Here is a 17,498-nt window from a genome sequence, read left to right as displayed (position 1 = left end):
GAAGCTTTTAAAAAGATGTTAATATCTTTGTTTTAGAATTACATTTAATAGAAAGAGCGCATTTACGAATGCAAGAATTTTTGAGTGAAATTTATTTCCTTACCAAAACCACTCTTTTCTCTAGCAGTACATCATACAGTCTATTCGTTGGTAATCTAACTTGAATGGCAGTAAATATTATCGGGTGACGACAAAGTTTACGAAGTTTCCAGTAAGGCCCACTGAAGGGTACTTTGTACGTGCTTGTAAAATGCGTGCTATTGTTTGCATGAATGGACTATAAATCATGGGAATGGGGCAGTCCGCTGATACCGTTCTCTCAAATGGCTTCATTGCCGTTCGCCTCTTTTCGTGAATCCTTTTACATAAAATACCATTTAAACCTGATGCGATCAGACCTTGTCAGCTCTACTAATTGGGGTTTGGTTTGTTTAAAAAGGCGAGTAAGTTTCTAGCCAAGCTGGTTTTATGGTGCTTGAGGTAGGCGTGGTGACAGTTTGCATTGCCTGATATCAAATCTTTTAAACAATTTGGTTTTGGTGTTAAATTATTAAAGGATTGACTTTCTAGTGTCAAAAATGAGCAACTACTTGTCTTTGGTCACGCCTCAATCCGAAGCAAACATATTAAGAACAGCTTTCAGTTGGCTTCACAGTGGATGATGTAATAACTCATTTACGCCTACATCAACTGAGGATGTTGTGTTGTAAGCTCAGCAAATGGATTTTACGCGTGTGCATGAATGGATGACAGTAGGGCTCAAAATTTATCAGTCCATCCGCTTCATTTTTGGATTTTTGCCTACTGGTTGGCTTATATGGCTCACACTTCTAAGGCATGCATCCCTTTTCCTGCTCTGTGTGTGCAAACATGCGGTGGACTACAGAAGAAATTGTCCAGTGTGGATCTCGTCTTGGAGGCCGAAGAGCGATTGCGGCTGAGATCTATCTACCCGGTAAAACATATCTCGAAGGTGTGAAAGGTAAGCTTCTTCTTGGAAGACAGCCAGAGCTAGTTGACGAGCCGGAAGAAAGCCCCATTTAATATGCAAGACCTCGCATCTCATACAGCAAAGGGTACCCCCTTTGCCAAGTGGTGTTTATCATCCTTTCTTGGTATCGAACAATTACATAATCGTGTGCAAACTGGAATTGACAGTTGGAATATAAGAGTGAGGCTGAAAAGGAGGCAGTCAGGACTAGGTTCTTGTTTACAGAGGCAAAGCGTTTTGTAAAAGTCGAAAGTAGAGCCAATTCAAATCCCATTGTTGATGGAGGATAAAAATGAAGAGGTGATTACTTCACCTTAAAATATCTTGAAAGAAGCATTCTGTAGCTACCCGGTTTTTAGTGTAGATAGCCCTATTAGCTCAACTGGTCATTGTATGCACAAGTTATGCTCCATTCCAGTATTCATCTCGTATTGTAAATAAACGGAAAGTTGGTTTGATTTCGGAATACCCTAATATCTTTTATATCCTTTTGTCAATTCTTACTCATTAAACTGTTAACTTTACCTTTGTGGGACCTACAGACTCCACAATCTGTACTTCTTCTTGGCGGGATGGACTTCTGGCTATGGAAATGGTCTCGCAACCCTTTTATGCGTAAGTAAGAACCTCTTTCCGTAGTGGTATGGCTTACCACTACATTAGGGAGGACCGGGAGTGCCATACTATTAAGAATGCTAATGTAATACAATAGTGGTTTATCCCTCGGTTCTGGTGAGGCGCCACTTTTGTACTTTGAATTAGCCCCCTTGTACCTCGCTGGGTGGGCTGGCCTTTTGGGCCATTCCAATAGCCCAGACACCTTCTCCGTGCTAAATATATATTCTGCCCGAGTATTTTGTCTTCTTTCGTCTTCAGGGAGTCTCGGGACGCTACACTAACGACTCCAATCCAAAGTGTTAGCGATCCTAATTTCTCTGGCCAACTACCAAGCATCAAAACTCCCAAAAAGAAGTATCTAATACTAACCGCAGAGCCTAAGAAGAAATCGCACGAGGAGGATTATCAGAGCTACCTCCACTCCAGGAAATCAAGCATAATCTTGTACTCTACAAGCACATAAAAGTAACACCTTACTCTGAATTTCTGAAAATGTTCATTGTGAAACTTTCCCTAGTGCTGAAGTGAAGGTATCTAAATTAAGTGAAAGAGTCACTTCTCCACCTTTCATTAGCTTAATAAAACTAAGATAGATCTCTAAGTAGCACCAAATTGAAAGTAATGCAGGAAAGAGATATAAAATCTAAATATGTATTGCACTTGATGAGAAACATCACTCAGCCTTGATAGGTAAAAGCGCTGTAAAGTCTCGCAGTGAGTTTCAAGTATAGAATGATATCAATGCAAAGTATCACCGGTCCTAAAATCCAACGCTTTAGCGCTTCAGTATTAATTTATTGACTATCCTCCCTGGTCGGTAGGTGGCTTTTAGAGCACGGACCACTTTGCGGTGGGCGAAGCAGAAGATTGGCTACGAGGAGCTCCAGGAACCACACTTATTTTATTGTGGCATGGCTTGTCACGAGCCCAAAGAAGACTCGGGCATGTAATCTGCTGGAAATAAGTTGCAACATATAAGTGTTTTGGTAAATCTTTGATAATTTAACAGCTTGCAGACAGAAGGGTTAAATCTGGTGATTCGCGTGTTTGCGTACCAAAGTAACTAGAGTAAATAATTTGTAGCTGTTTAAATAAATTGGCGAAACCAGCAAATTGATTTTTTTATTGCAAACAGTCAAATCAGTCCTTTTTCCTGTTTGAACCAATTAGGCCCTGGCGTAAATTTGACTCCACGATGGCATTAGTCTGTGAGCGTTTGTTTGCGCAGGTTTGGACTTTGCTCTTGGTGTTAGAATGTTGTTAGCCGTCTATGCAGTTGTTGTTTTATTTACAACTTTCATGATACTGTCAAAATCGGGATTTCGCCTTATTCGCGGGAAATACTTGTGTTTAACGAGATTTTGTCGGGCGCCGCCTGACGCAATAATGTGTCTCAGCATCGGCATTCTATACGGTTCATTTCCTATTATTCTCTTACACATCTCATTTAAGTCAAAGCCCATTTCTCTTCCCTATTATGGCATGTTTGCCTGCGCAGCAACGTGTTTTTTTACGTCAATATCTGGATTTCTCTTTTCAAACATTTTCAATTGCCACCATGGATAGCATTGAGTCGAGCTGAAGTTATGTTTTCCACCCATTTACAGGTAACATGTAAGGCAAGTAATAAATCTTGATCAAACCGTAAGATGATTTCTATCTCTGACGCACCAGGCCACATAATTAAGCTTGTGACATAGAAGAGTAAGGCGAAAATCCTGTCGTTCAAGCGGTGGACAATCGGTTATCCGTGTCTGACACGAATTGAGCCTTGAAATTCTTGCTTTTAAATACCCTGTCCTCCCATTTTTTTAATGAGAATGATCTCAGTATGGCTTCCACTCAGGGGATGATGCCTGTTGCGGTTCCATTTAATCACGTATTTTTGTCGTAAATGGTGGAGCTTTATCTTAAAGCGTTATTTTTGCAGCACTGTACATACGCTTTCTGACGGAAGTCTGATTTAATGGTAGTGGAATCGCCCTGTCACAACGGTCAAAGTGTGGCTGCTAATTATGCCAAACTGGCTTATTTTACGTAATGATTTCAGCATTAAATGCGCTATATCACTTCGTTCCGTTGTCGCTACTTTCAAAATCGAATGCATAGTATAGTGATTGGGGTCCTTTAAATTGATATCATGCAAATAATGCATATAGACATGAAATAACTCATGTACGTGGAATCTCATTTGGCTTAATAGTGCAACGCTTTATGAGTCGTGGGCTTTGGCGTTCCTCAATCAATTTCTGAATGTATTGACGCGCGATTTTTTTCAAAGCTTAGTATCCTCTCTTCTCATGGGCTAAAATTGCTTTTCGAATAAACTTTGTTGTTGACTTGCTCCATGTTATTTGTTGAAATCCCTTTTGACCTCTGTGAAATTCGGCCCATCGAATTAATTGGATTAGGATCACTGCCATACTTCTAAGCTTTATCAATTTTGTGAGATAGACTGGATTATATTCAAATAAACTAAACCAAGATGGTAATAAAGATGGGTAATCAAAGCAGGGCAACATGTAACCTCTAATTGCTGCTTCCTTTTACATAGGTCCCGATGGGGGCTATCGGCAACATTATTGAGGAGGTCATATCTCCTGTATTGGTGGTTATCTCCGCGCTAAATGCGGATAGTCTCATCTGTTTCACGTTGTCGGTGTTGATATACTTGTTAAAATTAGAAAAACACCTGGTTAGCCGCAAAAGGCCCTTTCCTCTTCCTAACTGAATTCGTCAGCCTGTGTTTGTAAAGTGTGATGAAGTTACGATATCGCTTTTGATATCACTGAACATGTTCGATTATGTGTCCTTGGGTTTATTTCCCTTTCAGGCTCTAGATTTGTGATTGCACTCGATTTGTCTGCATGCCCTCCTTCTAGTTGAGAAAGCCGGACGCGTTGGTTTTGCTGATCTGGAGGGTTTGGATTTTGCCTGTCTCCTGATGTTCACAATGTCCTCGTTTGTAGCTGTGAACTCCACTATATGACTCGACAATCGGTCGCATTTTCAAGCACACCTTGAGTAGTTCGCATGGCTTGTGTACAGTCTCGTCAATAACGTTTATCACGACTAATCCTAAGATTCGATCTGTGTAGGTTTTTTTTGCCATAACGGTGCTTATCTTTTAGCAGTACTTTCAAGCTGCGTACCACTTCTGAACAATCCTAAACCAGTCCCGATAATGCGCCCCGCCGAGCTTCTTGTGAGAGGCATTGATTTGGTTGCTGCTGTACGACTCACATTCGTTTTATCCATCCTTGAGGGATCGCTTATTACTGAAATCGGTATACTCAAATTCAGTTATCACCACCGTCTGCTCCTTCCATAGGCATATTGATTGGGCAGCGTTCGGTAGGAACATAGTAGCAGAGATTTGCTTAACTTTTTGAGGTGTCTGATGAGCTAATGCACAGTTGATTTTGGGAGCGCATCTTTACAGCCTACTGCTATGCAGCAGAAGCGTTCCGGGGTGCTGTTGAAGTACTCCCTTCAAACCACCTCAGTAATTTTTCTGAACCCTTGTCTGGTCTAATACGATGTATGGATCACCTCACGAAGCTCCTCATCCCTCCTGGTGGTGTTGAAGCCAGATCTCCGAGTTTCATTATGGTCTGGCTGAATCAAAACTCTTAGTTTACAGAGCACCGGTCTAAAGTAACCAGACAATCACCATTATATTGTGCGATGGTCTCTTTATTATCTTATATTTACTGTACAGTCAGAAGTTTGTGCATATTACTCTAGTTGTATTGTTTATGGCTTATTCTGGTTCTAAAAAGTTCTAAAAACGAGGAGTTTTGTAAGGAATACGAGATTAAGAACACGATGGGACTGGTTCGCAGCATAGGCGATTCGCAAGCGCTTTTATCGGTGTTGGGTGATACGTTCGACGTTCGACATGCCAAATGTACCACTAGGTGATTACAGTCTGGTAGATGTCGCTTGAGTTCTTTTTGATTTGGCCTGACCAAGAAGAAGGCTTTGATTAGTAGAAAATTACGCACTCGGGTGTTGAGTAACTCGTAAAATATTCAAGCAATAGGGAGAAGTGGGCGCGTAACCGCTACGGTGATTGTGATTGTAGCGTCAAGTGATGGTCTCATTCGACAAGGCGGTTCATTTCAAACAAAGTCCTACGAGTCTGGGGTAGTGTCAAGATTTGCCTCTGGATCCATACCTAAGGGGTGGGGGAGGCGGCCGGCAAGGCTTCCTTCTGGTCTGAATCACACGGCAGCAGTTGGTTTAATGCGCCCGAGACCTGCTTGCCTTGGCGTAGCATGACATTGCTATGGGTTGGTATGAAAAGTAGTTGCTGAGGGTTGGCAGTATCTGTGCTTGGTGCATGCTGGTCGGTGGGGACTACTTCACTTCCGACCGGATATGGCGTTTTGTTCATGTTGCCTCCGGTAATAGCCCACTAGTTCTGTTTACTTATGCTACAGTGGTAGCTGGATTCAACTTATACCTTTGTTGTGGAAGGTCCGAATTAAGGCGTCAGCCCAGTTCTCAAAGTTGCAGGAAGGAGGTCGCAAATCCGATTGCAGTCCTCCTGATGTCGGTTGTATAACTTCATTACCGAGTTTTAGCCGATGAAAAGGTGAACACTCCTATGTAATGCTTTGCCAAGTTTACTACGCAGGGACTTAGGCCCCCGCAGATTTTACTTCCATTCTACAGTACGGCCTTCGTTTTAGGTCAGTGGTCTCCCCACATTTTAGCAATTTCGTTTCCGCCATACTACTGTGACCTCTTAAGACTTCAGGGAAGACTTAGTGTGCCACAGCCAGGTGGTTCTGCGAGTGAATAGTGTAATAATGTGTGTATTTACCCTGACCAGCCAGAAACTGATCTTTAAAATTTTTCGGCTTGTAGTTTGTATGCATGAAGGGATTATAGATCGGTTGAGCGTTTTAATCATTTTTGCAGATTTTACCCCAAACGTAACTTCTAAGATAATATTTAGCTATAATACTGAACCTGCTGCTTAAATTCTGCTTTAACTGAGGAGAAGGGAAAGACTGCCCTTCTTTCACTTCATTATCTTTTTCCTGAAAATACGTATGTAGATGATGCCACTACCTGTTTTTCGCTGATTGGCTAACAAAGTGCAGAAATTCTGGCCTATCGTGTACTTAGTCCAAAATCTCAAAACAAATTGTATGGAGTTGGAAAATTTGTAGTATCTTCACAACTTAGTAGTGTGTACAGTACCCATAACTCCTCATTTTTGTGCTTCTCGTTTATATGCAGCCTATACTTGTTCTTATTTTGTTACTGTGGCAGCCAATATACATGTAAGAGTGTGGTCATTGAGCCCCTCGATTGACCCATTTATATCCTTTTTTCGGGATCTGGTAATGAAGTCATTCTAACCGCTTCGACTTAAGTAGCTTCAAGTAGTAGTAACCATATTCAAAGCAAGTTTTTTTGAATTCATCTTTTCTGAATCCGGTAGTCTAATGTCTATCTTAAGCAAAGCAAGTCGTTTTACTGAGGTCTATGTGAAATTTAATAGGATGTTTTGGTGATTTCCTCTTTAGGTATTTCGTCATGTGCGCTCAAACTTCACCATTTATCCAAGTCATTTCAAAAGGATGCTTAGGTAATTGCATTAAATGTACTTCACCGGGGTTCCTTAGCCCTCCCAAAACGTTTTAGCCGCCATCGAGTTATGCCTCCAGAATTCCGCAAAAAGTACTTCCCTATAGTGACGGAGAAGGAGTTGGAGAGCTATAGAGATACCGATTGCGTCGATCCAAATAGAAAAATGGCAGAATTTTCTCCAACCAGGGAGGCCCCTCGACATCTTCGGTACGGAAATTACTGAGCAGTTACCTCGTTTACTGGAGTTGACTTTTATCGGACACCTTTGTAACTTCGTATTTTGGCCTGTTCTTTTACATCCCTCCCTGTTTCGTTAGAGTTTTGCAATTAACAATGCGAGGATTTGAGCCTAAAACCGATTGCACATTTCTTTCAGACTTCTTTATCAGGAACTGCTCCCGCACAATCTTGACCCTCGTTACCGCGATCGTCTTCGCGAACGTCTGGAGCGTCGTGAAATGATGCTTCGACGGCGCCATCTGCACATTCCCGAATTCTATGTCGGTAAATATATTTTCTTTCGTGGGAGTCTGTTTATACGTATTTCTGGTGCGTCAGCCCTATTATATTTACTATTTCACTTCTTAGTAACACTTGTTAATTAAATTCTAACCTCCCTACCTAGTTTAAAAAAAATTATTCCATTTGGCGTTTATTGTGTGCCCACTATTTTCAAGCTGAACCTCAGTTTCTGTAATGCGTCTTTGTATAAAAGCTATCGTTTCCTCCAATTTATTATATGTAATGGAAGCTTGAAATTCCCCTTGCGTGTAAAGCATTGGAGTCCTCTGTCGTTGTTTTTGGCGAAAGGTAGCTACCGGTGCTAATTTCTTCGGTACCCTTTAATTCATAACCGGTCGATTGCGTACTCTTCTTTTCATCCTCATCGTCGTACCCATTATTCTCACCTACTTCCAGTTGCATCACCCTCTGTTCGTGCAAGTGCCACTCATCATGTGTCACCATGCACACCAAAAATATGAACATAATCATTTTTAAGTTGGCCAAAGCTTTGTAGTCATCCGCGATATGTCTCATCACCGCATGGTATTTCGGCACACCGATGAGGCTGTTGGCGAAGAGGGAGCTCAGCAAGCACACCGCCTCCGTGTACTCTTGGGTGGCGTCGCTAGTGGAACTTTCTCTCAGCTTGTATGCCACGTGTTCCTGGCTCCATCGCTGGCAAATCTTTATCACCGTCATTGATGCAGCCTGCTGGTGATTACTCATCGTGGCCATGCACTTGGCCACGAGCTTTCGCCCTGTACTCCAACGGCAGGACTCTCCCTTACACATCCCATGCCGTGGACTTATCATGAATATTTTCTTTTCAATGTAATCACATAACTCAGCAGAGGCAAAAAATGCTGGCTTCTCAAAGCGCAGCATTAGAATTTGAATCATTTGAACAATTACACCGACAGGAAGGGAGGTGATTAGGTATCTAATGTGGTCTTCGTCTCCGTCAGTTTGAAGCAGACAGGAAAGAAGGTCTTCTGCCATGTTCAGGGATTTTTTGTTCATTCCCATTTGAAGATTGGTGATTGGTGGCACCCTGGCGTTTATGTACTTGAGGAGTTCAATTAAGACAACGGGAGTTGTGCAATTGACCGAAACATAAAAGAGGTTGTCGTAGCTAAGACTTCTTGGTGCTTTGGTGTGTGGCAATATTCCGTTTGTGAAATACGCAATCAGGGAACTCTTGTATTTGGGGACTTCTACAGCAGCGTCACAGCCCTCGCTTGGCATACCGTGTCGTTTCGTCCTAAGCCTTTGTTGAAGTAATAACCACGTGTGTATTCCTGCCTTTGGCACATGCGCAAATTGTTTATTGATCGCCATTTTCCCGCCTTCCATTCTGTCACACTGCTTCCTCACTTCTAACGTCAATTTCACACATTCTAACTAGTTTTGGCATCGGCGTTGCAGTTTTGTGTTACGGATCTCAGAATAGTCTTTACCTGTGAAACAGCAAACATTTTTAATAAATTTGCGTGAATCTATTCTGCAATAGTTTGTAAAAGCGAGATTGCAAACTCATTAGGCCGTCGATAGTGGTCACTAGATGGACTGAAACGTCCCCCAAATATTGCCGTTAATCTATTTGTCTCTAGTACTGACCGACAAAATTTTAATTCTAATTTCTGCAAACTCGTCCATATGCCCAATAAACCAAGGCAACAGTTTCGTTCCAGTTATGAGAATATCGCTTAAATTTGTACCAACATTTTCAAGCTACGATTAACTCGAAACCGTTAGTCCACTAGGTTTTGGTACGTGGAAAGGTATCTTCATCATAATATCTGGAAGGTTTTGCAATAGGTTGTGAAACTGTGGACTTATATGTGCGTTTTTTACCATCGTGTACTTTTTCCATCCTCTATCATCTGAAACGATCGAATTCTGTGTAAAATCATTTGTTTGAATAACTACCTCGGAGAATTCGCAAGGCTTCAAGTAGCGTTTTAGGCATTCAATTTTTCATACGAAGCATTGCCAGATCTGCAAGTTTCCTCCACGTTCCCCCCTTGCCCCTGCGCATCTTCTCTCGATGCTGTTTTGCCGTTAGCACATCCAATGCCACCTTGTGCCAAAAGTCGATCCCTACTGCGCTTATCAGTAGCATCAAAACACTCCAAGAAATTCCCTTGTTTAAGCAAATTCGGCCACACTCATTGTTGGCAGTATCAATTATCCTAATCGATGTCCCTTCACATGGTGGTTGTGAACATGGTGGCTTTTTTGGACATTCACACCTAGACACCAGTTGCATCATCTGCGCTTCCACTGGTTCGTGTATGAACATGATTCCTGGTTCCGACTGCGTTTCCGATGCGGCTCTAAAATCGTTTAGATATGAATGATCGCTCGAACGTAGCATGCGTTCTTGAATCATTTTTGCTGTCGCTTTCTCAGCTTCACGCCTAGCGTTTTCCTTTGCCAACTTTATATTCATCTCAAGTCTTTTGTAATGTTCCCGCGATTTCTGTTTCTTCAAGTACTGTGTGGCGCTGTGGATGCTCCCGTCAGACAAGTCTCCACTTTCTTCACCACTTGACTTTTCTGGTTCTTCCACCGCATGCGAACTTAGGATGCTCTCTACATCTTCAATGTTTACCCCGGTTTCCAGTAATGATACTTGTGTTCTTGTCGGTACATGGATTAAACAATCGGCAAACATGTCGGACAGCAATGAATACGCATTATAAGTAATCTCTTCGGCACCTATTTTGGGATTATTGGTAACCTCAAAGGCAATTTGATTTTCAACCCATAGATGTAGTCTTCTCATAATTAGCGATAGCAGCATGACCCGACGTGTTGTCATTTTTTCACAGACTTTGACCACTTCTCCTATCGCGGAGTAGCGCTTATCATCAGATGGAATATAGGGGATGTGAAGAAAGATTACACTTAGTTTACATAATTGGTGTGTGGGTTCGAATAGGGAGGGGTAGTTGTTCAAGAGGTAGCAACGGAGTACTTGTAGGAGTGTTCCCGTGCTGTAGTCCTTTAAACTCTGTTTCGCGAAGGCTAATCCAACTGCTGAATTTCGCCTGATATTTTCGGTAATGGCTGTAATCTCAGCGGTAGTCTTGTCCTTCAGACCTGCTCTCAAGTTGTGAACAGGTGGGATTCGTGTCTCTAGAATGTCTAGCAGTATTTGCACAACCATAGGAATCATTTGGCACACTTTGTGGGCGCAAGAGGTGCTTGGATCAAATGCACACTGTCCCATCTGCTCGCCACCTACTTCTGTATCACTAAAAGTATAGACAGCAGTGGCACTGCTACGTGAGCCTGCCCTGCTTTCGTTATTGCTCGCGCGCGAGTCCACGGAGTGCTCACGTAGACATCGCATCGGTTCATTTTCAAACGTCATTTCCCTAATTGAAAGCGAAAGTCTTCGCTTTCAAGTCGTCGACCCGGTATCTGTACCACGTGATCCTCATGAAAATTCAATGAAAGGGTGATCAACACGTGTCCTTTAAGAAATACCCTTTCTTGGGGGACCTACCCTACTATCGCCGTAAGGACCTTTGAGGTTTCTCCACTCTATTATTATTTGAAATATCGTCAATTTCAGATATGTTTACTTTTTCATATTTCCGTTTAAATGTAAGCAACCTCGAATTGCATTTCCTTATATTCGAGTAAAGTTATTTTTTAGGAGCCCTATTATTTGCAACATTCATCAGTATGCCTCCTTTTCAGACGCTAACTTCGGTCAGATGCCTACGTGTCGGCTTGGGTAGAGGTTGGGAATCAAATGACCTTGTAGAGTATGGTAGATAGCAATTTAATAGACGTTGACAGGGCTTAAAACTGGATAACATCTCCATTAATTTTTGCTACTTTATCCACCCCAGCCAATAGTAACCCTATGCCATTCTTTATGGATCCGGTTTAGATTTATTTCATATGTAGTTGGGTGTGGAAAGAACTCGTCTTTAGATTCAGCGCTTTTCGCTTAAGTCCGAAAGATGTAAGATTCAATTCTTGCTTGATTTTTTTATCGCTCAGGTTCCGTCTTGGCGACCACAGTTGCGGACAAACATGCTCCAAACAAGAAGAATCGGTTCGTTGGAATTTGTATTGAGAGAAACAATGAAGGCCTTTGGAGTAACTTCACTCTTCGCAATGTCATCGATCAGACAGGTGAAGAACGTCCGTCTTACCGTCTAGCGTTGTTTGCTGGCTCAGCAATATAAACACACACGCCACATTTTTTACCTAGCCGTAGAGGTGAATTTTGAGCTCTACAATCCAACGCTGCTCTCAATAGAGGTGTTACTGTTGGAGAAGCGTTTAGACCGAAACCTCCTCTACTTACGTGACGCACCCTTGTCTGAGTCCCGTTTCCCCTTCGACCTCGCACCTGTCCCTCATGAAAAGGACGCTCCAGTCCCTATTAACGACAAAAAGGTAGGCACACATCTCACTTACGTAACCTCCGTTGCGTGCCGTGTCCTTTTAGTGCAAATTGGGGATCACGAAAATTCCCTGTGATAGCTTTTCCGAGACCATTCCTACTTTTTTCTACAACAGCGTATTTTGGAAATCTAGCATGTTACTTTTAGTATGTACTGTCAACGGTCACTCTATTTGAATATCTTTGATTTCAAAGGTGAAATTGCTTCCACGACCGTGGCATTTTCAGTGGCACCTACACGGGTACCGAGGCATCGATCTCAAGTCCATGTACAGCCATCTCACTACTGAAGAGTTGAATCAGATTGAAAAGAAGGTTGATCTCATTGACCGTTACGACTTGATGAAAATGTACAGGTGGGTGATATTTTCTAATTGGATAGCAACACTTTTAAGCATATTCTCCTTATACTACATGCTTGTTTAAGTGTTTGGATCGTGAACTTGCACTGATTTTCCACTCAATACAAGGCTATTAGTTTAGCGTTTGTGTTTAGTAAGTCCTGAGGTTGAATGCAGAAGTCACTGTGGCAGTTCATTCTAATTAATGCGGTTATTGGATATTTAAGGGTATTTCCATAATGTTGTGCATCATGAACAACCCATTTTTTAAAGAATTACCTCAACGCACGTTGATTACATACTTGAGTCTGTGTGTAGTAATAATCAAAACACAGTTGATTTTTAACGAGAAGGTTCTTTTAGTTTTGCAACAATACGGCGTATTACAGCATTTTTTACGCAACTTATTGTCTTAATCAATCATTTGTTCTGGAAGCTCAGCATTCACATAATTTGCACAATACGACTTCCGTTTCCTTGACTAAAATCTGCTCTTCTGTGCTCGCTGCTTTGAGTTGAACGAATTTTTCATAAGTCTCAGAGGCCTCTAGATAATGTGGATGTTCTGTAGACTTATACGATAATAGCACATTGCCCCTTAAAAATAAAGTAACTTCTGACGAATACTATGCCTTATAGGATCATTGGCAAAATCCCATTCTGTTTTCCTTAGTGCTCCACTTCAGTACATTTTGCAGTACATCCAATGGGTGTCCTTTTTGTGTGTGTTGCAAGATCGAGGATCACCCCAGCAGAGGAAAATACAGTGATGGGTGAGGTGGGTCGCCATCACACAGAGCTGCTTCGACACATGGACTTCCTGAAGGGTCACTGGCGCAACGGCTCGGCCTCCAATTCCTCTTCTGACCCACCCTAGGAACCGGGCTCTACGATTCTCCTTTTAATAGACGCGTAGTTATGTACGCAATTTGGTCGAATTTGGTGCTTGTAATACGATCAACCGTTGCCACCATGAAGCATTGGTCTCGATTGTTACCTTAATAAGAGGCTAAAGTAATGCTTGCCATATCACTTGTGATCAGTATTGTTCAGCAGAAATCAGTGTATGACGTCTGGTTTCAAATTCAGCGTTCGTAGCATGTTTCAAAGGCCCTAGATGGTTATTTGGATCTCGTATCATAATGCCTGCACTTTTAATTGCGCATGATTTAGCAGAAATAATCACAACTACTAAGTGATTTTTTGTAGCAATCAGTTTGCTTATGACCTTGATTTTGTCGTGTTGTCTAAGCTAAGCAAACTAGAACTGGAGATCAAAATGTTTAATGTCTGAAGACTTCTGCATGGAATTGATACATCCTTGAGGTTTATCTTCGAATAGTCATCATTTTGAAAACTTGCGTACATCACTCTGAACGTTATAAATGCATCACTTGAATGCTGGCGTCGACCCAATGTTAAATTGTAACGTAAAGGTAAACTCACTTGTTGCTAACCAGTTGATCTTTAGCGTTTAAATGGGTGTATTAGATAAAAAAATTCAAAGAAAAGTATTGGAATTTTTCTTGAAGTTTTACACATGAGGCATTCGGTATTTTTATTTAACAATGTGGTACAATAGTGCTGCCTACCGCTGATCCCTGTTGAAAGCTGCAGTCTTGTCATGAACAATCAATGGGCACTTTATTCTGTATTGCATTATAATATGGTAAAACAGGAGATGTCATATTGAACTCTTGACAAAATTTTGTAAACACTCATTAGCAGGTAGTTTGTAGCATCTACGTGGGATTTGCATCGAGAGCCGTCTCCATCAGGTAGGAGGTATGCACAAAGACCTCATTCTTCGAGCCGACTGCGGTTAATATCAGATTTGCACTTGTTCTGAAGCAAAATTGCTGGAATTTAAAGTGGCAAGAATTGCTGCTGGGATTTGACCATCTGCGATTGTTCTTCGCATTTCTTCGGTGCGTTTACGGCTTTGATGTACTGTAAATCCTCGTATTTCAAAGTAATGCTTTACTTTTATGACGCGCAGGGAGTCATCGTGCTGTATGTTAACTTAAAGTACTTTGTGGTTACCGTAATGCCCAGGATCTTGGCACTCAATCTTTTTTCAAGCCATTTCGACTGTCATACAGAAGTGTATTTATCGGCTAGGCTAATATGAGCGTGGAAGCTATTTTTTCAAGCAGATCCTTCGGTCTCAGATTTAGTCACCATTTTTAGCATCACAACTTTACGATCACACAATTTATGCCAATAGCCTCTCAGAGCAGTGTGAGTAGGTCTTATTACGCCTTAAGAGATGGCTCAACCCCTACAGGAGCGCATAGTGTGATAAATTGGCATTACCGGTAACAATATTTCGTGAACTATTGGAGACCAGAGATGACTTACAGTGTTTGCGCAGTCTACCCGGCGGCACCCTCAAGGCGTCTACGGAGGCGGTTGATGTCTGCCTCACTGATGGTTCGGCGAGACCAGCGCGTGAGCTCGACGAGGGTACCCCCAAACAGCATCAGTACGCCCGAGACGATGTAGCTGATGTGCATGTTGCCGAGTTGTAGACTCAGCAGTGTGGCTAGCGGCGTGCTCAGGCAGTACCCCATTCCTGCCGACATTATCTCCCACCCCATTGCATCTGTCAGTCGCTCTCTCTGCACTAAGTCCGCCAGAACCAGTGGGTGTATTACTGTCACTCCTCCTACGAATTCAACATGCTGCTTATTATTCCAGGAAAATTTGAAGTCTTGTAGGCTAGTAATTTGCAGTCCAACGCATCTACAGTAGACCGGAATTCTAGTCTCACTCGTGCACGTTCATTTAAGATGCTTTCACTCATTGAGATATTTGCTTTCATAATTCTTTTGCTTGTACTTTACGAAGTTGCTATATTCTGAGCTAAGTGGTGAAGGTACAGTAACTTGTCAGGCAAAGGCCAAACAGCACCTGAGTGGTTTTACATCTTAGGGTTCAAACATATCATATTTTTTTATTCAAGCATAATCCCTTCTGCCTTGTCACTTTCTCACCCGATTCAGTTTTGGTGTACTTAGTGAATAAAATCTAGGCGGAGATTGCCACTGTTAACACGGGAAGGGCAGCATGCGTAGTTACGTAATAGCAGCCATGCAGGCATGTATTCATACAAATGGAGGATTGATGCATTCAAAATGGTTCGATTCGCATAAGAACGTACCTAGACAAATTCCTATAACACAGGCATAGAATTGCAAAAACATCTGCTGGTGGAGAAAAAAGACAGTGATGTTGATTGCTCCGCCAGCCATCATGAGCACTGACAGCAGGTGGGTCTTGTTCACCCAGCGAAACGTGGCCAGTGTGCCGAATACGAGTCTCGCGATTGCACTGGATATACCCACCAAGGCTGTAGTGCCGGCTGCCGCCTTTGGGCTTAAGCCCTCGGCGAGCAATATATCAAAAAGGAGGATGACTGGGGAGTAGGAGCCCATGGCTTGAATAAACACTGCGGCTAGGAAGACGAGGAAAGAAGCGTTCCTGTGCAACGGCATGCCTTTGCCAAATAGACCAATCTGCTGCGCAATCTTTTCAACCTCAACCAAATAAGTGAATGATCCCAAACTTCCCATCATGTGCTGCATTTTGGGCGTTTCCAGAGTGGCTTTGAGATCCAGTTGAGAGTTCATGAACGCAGCGCTTGTAGTAGGTTCATTGGGGCGGTTTAGGTACCCCGAGCCCAGGATGCCGAGGGCATGAGAATCAAGGCTGAAAATGCTCGCGGTGGGATTGTGCGGCGATTGGCTCATCGGCTGCTGAGGTGGCTTCTTGGGCAAAGCAAGTCCGAGGAGGCAGCCAAAAACACAGGCCTGTAGCAGCAGTCCCGCTGTGGCGATACATAATCCTTTCCAGGTTACTTTTGATTCGACTAGAGGATAGAAAATGCTGTGTATTGAGGCACCTATACCCGAGCCACAGGCCATAATCCCCATGGCTATAGGTCGTAGCTCATCAAAGCCTGTGGTGATGGCAACGATTGCAGTCATATATAGCAGTCCATAGCCAGCACCTGCCAGTGCACCAAAGCATATATACAGTGTTATCATGTTGCCGTGCATCCCGGAGATAAAGTGCCCCATGGAGGCAACGGTTGCTCCTGTGATGGCTACTGGGGTTATTCCAAAGTGATTTATAAGGAAGCCAGTCAGGGGTCCCAGACAGTAGCTGAAGAACATTTGAATGGAACCAATCCATGATAGGACAAAGGTGTCCTTGTTAAAGTACGAGGACCAATAGGATATCAGAATGCCAATATTGTACGCGCAACCATCAACGCAAAAACAGGTGAGCAGGGCTCCTATCAGCGTCAAGGTGTGCCGCACCGAGCATCCCTTCTCTTGGAGGTATTTGGGACAGCATTGTACCATGATTAGATCTTGTCATACACAAAGCATGACAGCAGTGAGAATCACGGGAATTCGAATTCTCTTGATCGATTCGCTAGACAGTTTCTTTAACCGTATTTCACTCCAAAAAGCACCACTGATTTGGAAGTGAATGTTTTGTTTTTACTCATAATTCATGACTAGTTAAGATACTTTGTTCGTTTCGGAATCTTGGACACTGAATTGTTTTTGACAACTAACTTGGTTTGGTGCATAACGTTAAACGTCGCCATCAGATTTATCTGCATTTTGCCAACTCGATTTCAGATCTTCGAGTGCGAAGCGAAAAGGGGTATAATAAAGTTCGAAAATTAGCCTTTATGAGGCCACTTTTACTGTCTTTGAGCCATTTTAGCCTAAATGCGTTGATAATTCATATGATATATGTTTGAATAAACTGATTTCTTTTTATGTTTATGGTGAACTGCATCAATGAATTTTGTTGTTGTTATGCGATACGTTTTGTTCCTATTTCTGCTTGCACATTTGGCACGATTTTTGCTGCAACGCTTTCAAATGTTCGGTTGTCGCCGTTCAGACTGCTTTCTCCTCTTTTTAATGTGGCAAAGTATTGTTAGGAATTCTGATTAAGCTCTCGAACACGTAATTAGGTTCAATCT

The 17,498-nt window shown here is 42.4% G+C and overlaps 2 protein-coding genes across 2 annotated transcripts; one reads left to right on the top strand and one right to left on the bottom strand. All coding sequences in view use genetic code 11, as the record gives it.

The window, feature by feature from the left end:
• Window positions 1–870: 870 nt before the first annotated feature.
• Window positions 871–13,367, top strand: EGR_02281 (39S ribosomal protein L19; the record flags this gene model as incomplete). The annotated part of the gene is made up of 8 exons (XM_024491530.1): window positions 871–982; window positions 4,492–4,570; window positions 7,271–7,423; window positions 7,593–7,720; window positions 11,741–11,875; window positions 11,955–12,142; window positions 12,345–12,505; window positions 13,226–13,367. 8 exons carry the CDS (start codon window positions 871–873, stop codon window positions 13,365–13,367), a joined length of 1,098 nt encoding a protein of 365 aa, XP_024354036.1.
• A 1,498-nt stretch (window positions 13,368–14,865) lies between these two features.
• On the bottom strand, window positions 14,866–16,860 carry EGR_02280 (Monocarboxylate transporter; the record flags this gene model as incomplete). Its single annotated transcript, XM_024491529.1, has 2 exons — window positions 14,866–15,158; window positions 15,654–16,860. The coding sequence occupies 2 exons, from the start codon at window positions 16,858–16,860 to the stop codon at window positions 14,866–14,868; spliced, it is 1,500 nt and encodes a 499-aa protein (XP_024354035.1).
• Between the last annotated feature and the right edge of the window lie 638 nt (window positions 16,861–17,498).

This window comes from Echinococcus granulosus, assembly GCF_000524195.1.
Source record: "Echinococcus granulosus chromosome Unknown EG_S00010, whole genome shotgun sequence".
Taxonomy (NCBI): Eukaryota; Metazoa; Platyhelminthes; class Cestoda; order Cyclophyllidea; family Taeniidae; genus Echinococcus; species Echinococcus granulosus.
This window is presented reverse-complemented; position numbering and strand designations above follow the sequence as displayed.